Source organism: Atractosteus spatula, chromosome 9 (genome assembly GCF_055471065.1).
Source record: "Atractosteus spatula isolate fAtrSpa1 chromosome 9, fAtrSpa1.hap1, whole genome shotgun sequence".
NCBI lineage: Eukaryota > Metazoa > Chordata > Actinopteri > Semionotiformes > Lepisosteidae > Atractosteus > Atractosteus spatula.
In genome coordinates, this window is record NC_142714.1 from 36034050 (window position 1) to 36047728 (window position 13679).

General features: G+C 33.7%; 1 protein-coding gene across 1 annotated transcript in view; it reads right to left on the bottom strand.

Moving 5' to 3' along the window:
- Positions 1 to 432: 432 nt before the first annotated feature.
- klhl4 (kelch-like family member 4) overlaps positions 433 to 13679 on the bottom strand; it is a 96529-nt gene continuing 83282 nt past the window's right edge. The window contains exons 8-11 of the mRNA XM_088924969.1: positions 11705 to 11867; positions 9078 to 9290; positions 1442 to 1613; positions 433 to 841 (exon numbers count right to left, since the gene is read on the bottom strand). Coding sequence (XP_088781095.1) covers positions 782 to 841; positions 1442 to 1613; positions 9078 to 9290; positions 11705 to 11867 — 608 coding nt within the window. The 3' untranslated portion in view covers positions 433 to 781. The remainder of the gene's footprint in view (positions 842 to 1441; positions 1614 to 9077; positions 9291 to 11704; positions 11868 to 13679) is intronic.

Here is a 13679-nt window from a genome sequence, read left to right on the forward strand (position 1 = left end):
CAAAGAGAGCAATAATACCACAGAAATGAAGAAAAAGAAACAGGGCATCACAGGTATGCCATTATCTCATAAATAAGAATTAACATAAAGCGCATGTAAGCTATCTTCGGTCAGCCTATACTGTATGTCTTCACATAGAGATACTGTACCAGGAGCCAACTAAAATCCTACAGGACAAGATAACTCCTCAAAACATTACACACCACAACTGACCCTTCAGAGCACTATGAACCCAACTTACTATCTGCAGGTGCTGTGTTTGTTTCCTGAATTAAAAAAAAACTTTTAGAATTAAGTATTATTTAGTTAAATCAGAGACCAGTTCTACTAGCCACATATTTAAAAAATATACTACATCTGAAAATAAGCTTATTTCATATGAATTTCTTGAAGGCTGTGTGTGTTGTATTTTTGTTGCCAGATGAAAAATACTTGTGTCAAGTTGTTTAATATTTGTTTAATACAATGTTTTAAAAAATTCATCCCCAAACAAAATACATTTTGAATGTACAAGCTTGTCATTCCGGCTTTGAGAAAGGTTATGAGGTACAGTATTCATCTAAACTAAGAACCAAATTGATTTAGTCAGGTTTCCAGGGCTCTGAGAAGCTGGGTTTTCTATGGTAGAATGTAATCAAAATAATCCCCTTGACAGTGGCTCAGTTAGGTATCAGACTACTTGAGATGCACAGAATGCTGTAATTTGTACTTGGTCATGGCATCAGTGGTGTTGGTACTTCACATCACGTAAAGAATCTTCTGCTTCAGAAATCTCCAGTTCTCAAGGCAGCTTGACAACAACAATGCATGCACCAGCCCTTCCAATGTTAAGAGGCACCTCCTGGATTAAAAACATGATTTAAAGAAAGTAAAGCTTTACATTAAGGCTCCCTAAAAGTTGTGTAATTACACTGTGATTTCTATATTTGCAATGATTCCAATAATATGAACAGTGTATGCAATGCAGAACTTTCTTCTACAATACTAATGATAACCACATACAGTACATTTCATACAGAAATTATTTTGCAAGTAATATGTTTGCATATTCAAAGTTTTCCACTCCCAGGACAAATGAAAATATACTATAAACTATAATTTTGTGGTAAATACTGTTTCTAATTTACACATAGTATACTGTAAGTGCATAAGAATATTGAAAATAATAAAATTAATGTGAGTTATGCCATGAGTATAGAGAATGAACATTTTCAGAAACAAAAATAAACACTATACTATGAAATATTAATTCTAAATTAATTACAATGTTGATTCAGTGAAACCATAAAATCTATAATCTGGTTAAAATTTTCTTTCACACATGATGTGAATAAAAGGCCTTTCCATTAGCTGAATTCCAAAGAGTAACAGAGTATTTGCAGCATCATCAATTATATTTATAAAACATTCATTTAAAAAAGATATTGATTGTGTTTTGTACCTCACTCCATTCATTATTTTGTGCATCATAGGACTCTACAGTGTTCAAATAGGTTTGTCCATCGTATCCACCAACTGCATACAGACGGTCCCCCAATAGGCATACACCCACAGCATCTCTTGGGACACTTAACGGTGCCACAGTAGTCCACGCATCTGTTTTAGGATCATACCTATAAGAATAATTCAAGATTCTGTTATGACATCACACTTTTTTACAAATACTTTTCAAGACATTCAAGAGCTATTAACTTTAAGTCATTAGAGTACATGTCTCTTTAAAGATGTGTACACCTGTACTTTGTCTATAAGTTTAAAGGACTATTGCAGATGTTCATGATACAAATATGAAGGCTCAGCAGAAAAGCCACAAATCAAAGTTTCCTAAATAGCACTGCTTCATTCCAATTCAACTTGCCTAACAAAGTCATATTTCTAAACAAAAGTAGAACTAGGATAATTAATACCTTCAGCCTTTTAACTTGTTTCATTACATTGTCAAAGTTTGCCCTGTAACTGATTTACAGTGCTTTGCAAAAGTATTCACCCCTTTAAAAGATGCCCCTTCCAGCAGGCAATGGAAGCAAGACAGTATACATCTGGATGGAATGCCAGTCCATCACAAGGCACACAAACACACACACACTCACACCAGGACTAATTTTCCTAGAAGACAATTAATTTATCAGTATGTGTTTGGACCATGAGGAAATTAGAGCACAAAGTGGATACCCAAGAGAACACAGGGATAACATACAAACTCCACACAGATAGCACCCCAGGAAATTAACCCAGGGTCGCAGAGCTGTGAGGCAGCAATGTTAACCACTGTTCCACTGTTTCAGCTTCACAACTCTGCCACTAGATGGCTTCTCACACCACAATTTTTTTTTTTCATGTGGCTTTTATTCCAGCAGAGGGTATGCTTTACACAGGTAGAGTTCAGGATCTATGAAGGATGGTAGTGTCATTCTGTATATCTAGATATATAAATATAAAGCATAGACAGATGTCAAGCAGGATAATCAAATAATATAACAAAAAGTACATGGTTAAAATGTTGCCTTGCATTGCATATGATAAGAATGTATTCTCTGGTCCAACAGAAAATACATCAGAGTCATTATGGCGATATACATCATGTTTCACATTTCATACAGTAAGTCAGTTTTCACATTTTGTTGCTTTAAAGTTTGCAGTCATGACACTTGACAATAATAGTGTGCAATAACAGTGAAACCCATGATTTCATAAGAAAATACTATCTCTGTGTGGATTTTTGAACAGATAGCGAATTTCAAACAAAGACTAAACCATGAAGGTTAAGGACCCTTCAAAGCAATTAAGGGATAAAGTAACTAAAAAACACACATTAAGAGAAGGGTAGAAAATAATATCATGTCTCTGAACATTTCTGTGAGCACAGTCTAGTCAGTCATCAAGAAATGGGCACTGCATCATACCACTTGGACACTCCTTAGATCTTAGATCAGTTCATCCCTCTAAACTGAGTAGATAATTACCACTTTGAAAGGGAAAGATAAATGTCTAAGATGAGAGAAAATGTGAAACTGCTAACAATATCCAGAGCCCTATACAAAACTAGCCAGTACTACAGGGTAGCAAATTCCATACATAATTTGCTACAAAGTACAGTATGTAAGTTATCTGGCAAACATGGCTAAAGGTTTTTTAAGTCCTTTTAGACAACACTGGAACTTATTGGTCTAAATGCAATGTGTTTCTTCCGTTGCAGAAGTGCGTTGTGCAGACAAGCATGGAGGAGGCAGCATTTTTTTATTGGCCAGCTTCTCATCAGCAAGGACTGAAAGGATGTCAGGAGTGAAGCTGAAATGGACAGAGAAAAGTACCAGAAAAATACCAGAAGAAATATATTTCACCTTTCAGCATGACAATGACCCAAAGTCCAAAACTACTGGAGTGGCTTAAGAATAAGAAAGTGAATATCCTTGAATGACCCCAGTACTGTCTTGAATCCTATTAAGAATCAGCAAAAAGACTTGAAAATGTTCATCAGCAATCCCCAAGAAACCCTGAGCAAATCTGCCAAGACAAATGCGAAAAATGTCTAAACCAAGGACTTGCAAATCTAATTGCTGTGAAAGGTGCTTTCACCAAATACTGAAAATTAGGTCTGAATGCTGTATGCCATTTGCATTTTCCTTTTTAGTTTTTGTTGACATTTAATGTAACTTATCTTACCCTTAGTCTTCAGTTTGAGCATTCAGGAATAGAAAAAGTATTAAAATAAGTTTAAAAAATGTGTAAGCATAATTTTGTAAATTCACAAAATAGGACATGGTAGGAAGGGTCTGAGTACTTTTGCAAGGCACTGTTTGTTCATTTAGAAAAATTGTATTAGCAGCAATGCTAATAGGAATACATGAGGGATTTAAGTTAGTAAAAGATCAGATATTTTGTTATTTTCAATTTTAAAAAAAATTTAGTCCTGTGACCTCTTATCTGTGAATACAGCTCTCTAATGGTATGTTAACAAAAATAAAAAAAACAAGTATTGATATATACTATATATCAGTTATATACCAGTTGAAAATAACTGAAATATACATGAATGAATATGAAAAAATACTAATTGCACTTTAACTACAAGGAAATAGACAATAAAAACAGGCATCTTTATACTTCCAGCATTCTTAAGAATTGTGAACGTAGCAAGTAATGTAAAAGATAATGAAAACTCCAGGTTGCAAAGGTTGGCAGCAAAAAGGAAACATTGATTAGTATAATTTTTGAAGCAGTTGGACATTCACTGAAATAAGGCAATTATTATTTTCCCATAGCACTAATAATCTTCTGTTTTGAAATTCTACTACCAGATGGGAATTCTACAATGGTTTCTGCAACACTGAAATGTTGTAGGGATAGATTCAAGACTTTAGATTTAGATCTTTGATGCAAACATAACACATTATATTTTGTTAAAATAGTTTCTCCACAGCAAAAAAAGCAAAAACACAACTGAAATTATCTTTGTTGTTATTACTATGCAATAAAAAAATATAAAAAACATCCTAACGAAAGACTGTGATTACACTGTTGAGCAAATGTAGCAAGTCTGTGTGATATCAGAGAGAACTTATTGCAGTATGTTATTTCCTGGAAACTATAATAATAAAATCTAATTATTTATCAATTTTGCTGGCAGCAGACAACATAAAACTGATATCTAAAGCTGCCATCTGAACATCAGAAAGAATAAGGCTTCCATGTCTGCCAGCATGGAGACTTGATTGAGAAAAGATGCTTGCATTAACATAGAAATATTGTTCTTCTTAAATTGTCTTCTTCTTCTAAGTAAATCAGTTGTGAATTCATGACTTAAATTGCACTGATAAACTTAAGTAATGTATCACGTTTATTTTGAACTAAGTGCTCAAAACACTTTTAATTGAAAACAAATGTAAAATAGTAATTTTAATAGCTATTTTTTCCTAATTAATCAAAAATAAAAGTAAAGAATGTTCAATTATGAATGAATGTGTGTCTCTGTTCATTAGGCTACCAAAACTGTAACACAAACATAATGTGAAATTCAATACTCGGGGTGAGGCGGAATTTAAACATTAGAAAGAATAGTGGGACTATTGTATGTAAAAAATGGTTAATAAAGAGAGAAAGGTGACCAAATAAAATGTACTCTCCATTTTATTATTAATGTTGTAAATGTTTTTACAATATTTAAATCAAGACTTAATCAAGGTGCTGACTACTTGGTCAATAAGGATCACATATCAGTGAAAATAAGTGTTGGGCTTGGTGAATTACAGTACACTCAAAGTTTGCACAATCTGGATTCCCTAAAGTTCCACCTCAATTCAGTTGGTAAGGTAATGCTTCACTTCTCCCCTGGATCTACTGTGACATGGATCTGCTGGTGCATAATGGCTGTGACATTTCACCTACAGATGCAGCCACTCAGAACAACTGCTAACTTTCATTGTTGCGTTAGACGTACTGCATTATGAATGCAGCATACTTCCCTATGTGGTTCACTGGTCAAAGACAAACGATAGATGGCACTTGTGGTGCTTTAGATACAGTATAAGTGAAATTATTGCTTCATTTAATGTTTCTCTACTTTAAATCTTTAAATCCACTTAATATGGCATGGTGATATGGAGTTAAGTAACTAAAGGGAAATTTTGGTAGCTAAAAATAAAAACAACAGAAATGCAGTATAACATCTCTGAATATCATAAAAGTATTAATTTATTAATTTAAATATATTATACTTAATGTACAATACATACAGTAGCTGGTTGTGGTAGCTAAAAATAAAAAAAACGAACTACACAATAGTATTCTACCTTCTTCATTAATTTCTGCATCAAATTCTTTTACTCTGTCACTTACTGTATACTACTTGCCATGTCATTTGCCAAACCGCTTTATTCCATACGATGTCATGGGAAGCCGGAGCCTACCTGGCAAGCAACAAGCGCAAGGCAGGGTAAACCCAGGACGGTGCGCCAGTCCATTGCAGGGCAAGAGCAAGCCAATCATGCCTTTGCATTTGGAGGCCACGATAAAGGCCGAGGGGGGAAATTTGACCCGGACACCGGGATAACCCCCTACTCTTATCGAGAAATGCCCGGAGATCTTTAATGACCACCAAGAGTCAGGATCTTGGTTTAACGTCTCATCCGAAAGACAGCGCCCACTACAATATAGTGTCCCCACCACAATACCAGAGCATTAGGATCCACACAGACTGCAGGGTGGGCAGGGTGGGAACCCCCCACTGGTCCCACTAACACCACTTCTATCAGCAACCATAGTTTCCCAGGAGGTCTCCCATCGAGGTAGTGACCAGGCTCAACCCTGCTTTGCTTCAGTGGGTAGCCAGTTGAGAGCTGCAGGGTGATATGGCTACTTGTATACTACTTAATACAGTTACTGTATGTCAGCAAAGTTTTTAAATACGTTTGGTACCTACAGTATATAAAGTATATATACTTTATAAAAAGGTATTATATTTTAACCTTTTCTAAGAATACCTACTGTTTTGATTGTTGTATGAAAAGCTGTAGTACTTTTTTAAATCCACTTAATAGGGAATATGATCATGTACTGTAACTAAAGGGTGATTTTGATAGGTAAAAATAAAAATAGCCAAAGTATACTATAATAATGTCTCTAAACATCACTGATAATATTAATTTAAGAATAATTATAAGGCATTGGTGGCTCAATGTTAGAATTCTGCAATATCACGGAATAGTGTCTGGGTTTGATCACAGTTACTGTACCTTTTTAACAGATTGTGCCCTGGACATAATAAAGCAAATTCTTGCAAACTATATTCCCATTTCTAATAATTTTATAGATCACAGTATGTCAAATACTGTGGAAAAAAAAGATCAATCCTAAAATAAAAATATGAATGAATCTCCAGATCAGCGATCTCCAGGATACTAAGAAAGAGCAAGGGAATTTAAATCTGTCCAGAACAGATTGAATTGTTTACTGAATGTGCATACGCATTTCGTTTTGAATACAACATTTTAATGCTACTATGTATATTTTAAAATTATTAAATTAATATTCTATATTTTACATTTTACACGTTTGCCGCCCTTTTTTTCTTCTTAGTAGTTGATATAATTATATTACATCAGTTTTACCTGATTTGTGAGTGTACATTACGCGAGAACAACAAAACAAGATTTCATTCTAACTTTTCTAATGTAGCAATGGAGTGAGTGATTTGTGCCTTGGTGGCGAATTATCTCCTCATAGTTGGTGGGGGGGACAGGGTGTGGGCTTTTATTTTCACTCTCTGTCTTCAGTACACATTCCCAATAGTCACTAGTACTGGGGATCCATCCGACGTTAAACTGAGGAAGACAGTAACTTCAGCCCCAATTTCCCAACCACTGGACAGATTGAGAAAGCAATCTGTAGGCATTAACTATGCAGTTATTACAAAGGGTGCAGTGTCGCAGAGATGAGCACATTTGCAAGATAAGGTGAGGCTATGAACTTCATAGCCATGAGTCCAATGCCACAAGTAAGAAATAAAAATAAACAGTATAAAATCATAACTGCAACAAATTATGTCAAGCTTCACTCTAGTGTAACAATCATGACATATATTCGTATAGTCATATATTATATCATACGATATAAGACATCAAAACATAGCACAAAGCAAGAACTCATCACAGCAATTAACAGGTTCTGGGAGGAGGAGCTGACTGATCAAAGTTGTAATAATTTTTTAATAGACTTTTTCGTTCTCCTGAAGATTATAGAACACAGTGGGGCACATTCAGGAATGTAATTTCACAAATGTATTTGTTCTGTCTTAAATTGTCAAATTGTAAAACAATAAAACAATTTAACTGCAACGTTAAACGGGGAGTGCAACGTTATTAAAAAAAACTAATAGATATTAGATTATTAACATTAATATGACACTGTACTGTATAACACTGTACATTACAGCATCTTCTCATCTTTTCACCCCTTGGGGAGAATACACTCTCATGCTAAAATAAATATTGAATAACACATGTACTATATTTACTTTTTTTAAGTGACAGATAAAAAGCAGGGCAGTGTCTTTCTCTCTTTCTTTATAAGCTATGTAGAAACTGTCTTACAATCTCACAACAACAACAACAACAACAATAATAATAATTATAATAATTATATAGTGTGTATTTCCTGTAATGGCCTGAGGAACAGACAGTGCACTTGTCTCTCAATAATGTTGAATGTTTTATCTATTGTATAAAATATACTGTATACAGTAGAACCAGTACTATATATACACTGTAGGTATGTTGGAAATGTCTGAAAATGTTAAATATTAAACATTAAATATAGATTACATAGAAAAATATAGATAAATATAGATTATTTTAATGTGGATGTTAACCTGAAAAAAAACATTGCATTCACAACAAGCTATCATAACAAACTATTCTTTATAGATCTGGATGAGTATTTTTTTTTTCCTATAAAACAGACCTACTTTCTTTTTAATATTCAACATTCAGTAATATACAGTATAAAAAGTATACAAATTAAATTCTATAATTGGAAATATTGTCCCTACAGAGATAAGCATTGACCGGGATTTGAATCCACATGTTTTCAGGTGACAGCTCAAATACTTCCATATGCCACATTAGCATTTACTGTGCCACCTGGCGGTGTTTACAAAGTAATGCAATCCTGCAACAGAATATAAAAACTGCATTGCAATGTGGTACCTGTATGTATAAATCATTTATGCTGCATTATTCATCATGCATTCTAATGGCTGGATCTGTATGTGGATGCTTTAGTGGTGGATGACGTAGTTCCCCTCCTGTATGTGAAGTGATTTAGAACCCTTTGTTATACAAAGTGATATACCAATGCATCATACAACTCAAATTGCATTATACCGAGAGCATTGATATCTAAGTGTTTCAGCTACAATTTTTAGAAAAGCATTTTATCAGATCAAGTGATCAGTTTTCTATACAGAAGCTATGGATTAAAGATGCGAATATGGAGTAATAAGTAATAAGTCAGGATTATTGTAATTTAGAAGTATTAACAAACTACACTTATGTTCAGCAAGATAAACCTTGGCCCATTACCTTTCCACGCAGTCCGAAAGCCGAGAGCAGTGATTTGAAGCAGGAGCATCGTGACCTCCAACTGCATACAAGAAACCATTGTAAGTTGCTACGCCGACCCCTCCTCTTCGCTTAGTCATGGGTGCACACATGCTCCACTTGTTGGTGTGAGGGTCAAAACATTCCATTGACCTCAAACAAGAACTGCCATCACGCCCCCCAACAGCAAACAGCCTGAAAGAATGAGATGAAAACCCTAAATAAATCTTTCTTGCACTACTTGTCTTTGGTTAAACCACAGTATACACTTTGTACAGAAGGGTATGATTTATTCACGTTACCAATGAAACAGAAAGAATATGCACATAGCAGAATGAGTTATGGATTGGGTCATTTTCTTCCTTAATAAATTCTAATAATGTTATACTGCAATCATAATAGCATTGCATAGAGCAGAATAATATTTGATATAAATAATTGAATTGAATTCCAGAAAACAAGAGGGTCGTATTTATTTACACTTCTGAGTACTCCTTTAAATAGAACTAATTCTGTTCTTTGGAAGTGAAATAGATGCATTTAGATGTATATGGAGGCCTCCAAAGGTTTCCTGTTTATCTGGGGTATTAAATGAGGTAAAACAGAAAACTTTGTAATAGCATGTATTATAATAGTTAAGGTTAGAGAAAACTTCACAGGCAAATGGTCATTGACCTTCACAAGTAGAAGGATGGCTATACAATAATCCATAAATAGCTGAATCTACCACTTTCCACTGTAATGCCCATTAGTAATACATTTACTAATACATCCTCTCTGCCAGGAAGAGGATGAAAATGTATCTTGCCTACACAGGCTATGAAACCAGCCATTCAAAAATAGTTGGCTTTTTTTCTTGCATTAATCATTGTTTCTCTTAAGGATTTAGCACCAAACGCTGACTCTTACAATCGGCATTCTTCACATAATAATTTACATTAAGTGAATATTAAAAACAGTATACCGTATATACACAAAAATTACATAGTAACTACACATATCCCAACAAAAAAATATCAATTAGTATGCATGGTACTAATATACTTAATGTCTAATTTATATTACTGCAGTGAGTAATTACCCATTCACATTGAAATAATAAAAATGTAAAAATGTGTATACAGTATAATAATTTACAGTAGTGGCTAACCGATACTGATAATACTACTAATAATAGCAATAATCAAAGGAAAACATAGTAACAATACTGTTTATATTATTTTATATATTTTATGTTTTATATGTTCCTTGAAGATTAAAACTTTTGATGTTTGAACTCATATCCTCCAATATAAGACATGCCCCACATCTTGTAAAACACCTTTCTCAGACCCCCTCTCTATAAGTATGTTTTTACCATTTAAAGTGTTAAAAAGTATGTCATTATAATGTCTATGCATCCATGTATTAATTGCAATACACACTTTTTGGAGCAAGGTGTTGTTGAACTGTGGCAGAGAACAGAAAAGAGGAAACATCTTGTACATGAACCCACTCTGACCTGGAAGTGAAAAGCATTCATAGTTATCAGTCAAAGAATTTAAGTCCCTGTTGTTTCTTTTATAACAATAGCAGGACTCTTTTTTCAGATTTCTAGACAAAACAAAAAAAAAACTAATCTTCAGTTTGTGGGACAACAACGGACACCAGCCTTTTAAAGTCACTTGCAACCAAAAGACATGTGAGACCTGCTGGTCTCCTAGCCTATTTCCTTTTGCCAAAGGGAATCCACAGGAAAAGAAATAGAAGTGGCATTTAATTCAGAAACTACAACTGAAAGGCCGCAAGGGCACAGCTAGAAAGGAGTGATAATGTAACCATACAGTAGCTGATGCTATCAAGTTAAGAGCTTAAGTTAGAAGAAAAAGGGGCCTCTGAAATTGAGGCTTTTTTGTCTTTGCAAGTAATGCCTATAGTACAAGTTATGATACAAAATTAAAAAACTGAGGTCAGCTCAAGCCTTCATAATCAGTTGCCCATCTTCCTGCTCTTACCAGCCCTCTCAACTTCATTGATCTTGTCTGTGCTTATTGTTTCATGGTAACGGATGAAAACACTGCTAAGACTTTGAGAATAACATACTGTAATTAAACAAATATTGCTTTGTCTGAAATGGTGTGTGGCATATACAAATCTAACTTCTAGCTCATATTGTATGCTTTCTTATAGCCAAAGATTCATAGAGAATTGATCAATAAAATCCACAGTATCTTGCAAGACAATGTGAAATTTAAATTATATTATCATTATTATTTGTAATGATTCTACATTGCTTATCAATCATGTAATAGTTAAATGAATATAAATATAAATTTATATATTTATATATATAAATGAATCAGTCATAGTAATGAAGTGTGTCTAAAACTGTACAGCACCTAAATATTAAGAAAAACAAATAAAAAAGAAAATGTTAATTCAGAAGATCAGTTATATGTGTACCTGCAATACCTATCATACATATCATGTTTATTTTGTTTATGAATACAGTTTTTGACCAAGTTGATTTTAGGTGTATATGCAAATGTGTCAGTAACACTAATTTAAACTTGTTTTTGACATGTTTAAACACTTACATTTTAATTCATCCAGCCAGTGTGATTACTTACTTGCCATTTAGCGCACTGACTCCTACAGTACTTCTTGGAGTCGACATGCTTGCAACATAATTCCATTGTCGTGCCTGGGGATCCCACCTTTCAACCGTGTTTAGATAACTCCATCCATCATGTCCTCCAACAGCATACATTGGTCCTTCAAGAACAGCAAGTCCTGAAAGGAGTAAACAGAATGGTTTAGTTTTCCCATATAAAATACTGCAGGTGGTTATGCTTCTGTTAGTAAACCACTTAATGATTTTTTTTTCTCTTAGTTCAATATCTTTCAACAAAGCTAAAAAATAAAGTTTTCACACCAGACTTTGATGCACTAAAATGTAATCATATCATACTTATCAATAAAAGCAAAATGTAGCAATAGTACTGCATGTTTGATAATGACAAGATTTGCAGTCTGTTGTGAAAAGGATGTATTACTCAAAACTGTCTAATATTTGTTGAAGAGGGATATAAAGTTTAAGAATTCTTTTGTTTGTGAAATTATATTTCACCTAATATTACAAATACCTGTCCAGACTGCTCTGAAAACTAAAACTGTCTGGGAGTTAAGGAAGTCCATCGATCCCAAACTCTATCATATTGTATGTTACAATATTCCTCCCAAATGAAAGAGAAAAGTAAAATATATATGTTATATCTCTGTTATATCAGTAATATATATATACATATAGAATGGGTTACTTCTGTCTTTATCAATGGTCAGTAAATCTGATTTCAGTGTCAACAAACATTTCAGTGCTCAAGTTTAAACTAATTAGAATTAAATCCAAAGTTCTAAATTCAACATGTACTATACCCTATATACACTCCAAATTTAATATACTGTACTGTAATTATACAATGATTTTCTTACTAAGTAGAAAATTGGATACTTTGTTTACTGACCTACAATTACAATACTGTATGTTTACAAGGTTTTGCCAATTGTATGTGAAGATTTAATGAATATGTGTATTTTGTTATAAAAAAGACAAGTCACATGATTAACAATAAAAAAGAGAAGGAGGCAGCTGGAATACTTAATGGCAGACTGTGTGGTCCCCTTGATTCTTACAAAACTATGTTTGTAACACACACTTGGCACTATGGATTCTCCCTTCTCTGATCATCAAAGAGGCCATATTTATGAGCTTTGTGCAAGATAGCATGCTTTCAAAAACGCATTGACATCTAATGTACCCCAACGAATATAACAATAAAAAAGCTTACCTGCCTAGCACAAACATACTGTATAGTACCTCATTCCTAATCATGCAATAATCATTCCCAATCATACATCCTAGTCTTCTGACCAGATTCTCCAAGTTAACTCTATTTTCAGCGAGCGGTGCTGAAATTCTCATGCAGATTAATGATGATTAATAAGGAGAGATGATAAATGAAGTGGCACTGTATGGCATATAGTGTTTCTATAGAGAATCATACATAGCTGTGATATCTGAAAACTATATTCCAATTCTCAGTAAATTCCCACTATATTGTCATTTTTGCAATTACAGATGCTTTTCAATTGAGCAAATAAAAATGTCAAAGTAATATTTGTTTAATCTATCCAAATATTGCAATTAAAATGTAGTGTTTTCAAAAGCAATGCACTTTCTAAATCACCTCAATGTTATTTTAATATGTGCATTTTCTTTAAACAGGAAACAAAGGTTATCCCGAGCAGCATAAATTTTAAAAGGAAGGCAATAAAAACAATTTCCAAAACACATTACATTTTCTTCTCCAGTAAGAAATAAATTAGTATTAAAGGAACAATGTACTCTGTAAGGGCTTCAGAGAGTAGAAGGTGTAATTAAAGAGAATCATTTGTTCTACCACTGAATTTTCAGGAAACATCACATGCTAGTTTCTGCCAGTAAGCTTTCTATTGCTATACATCTCTGCTGGGAATCAGATTTAATCTGATCTGTACATTATCACTGATACCATCATTTCATTTTATATAGCTCAAATTTAAATG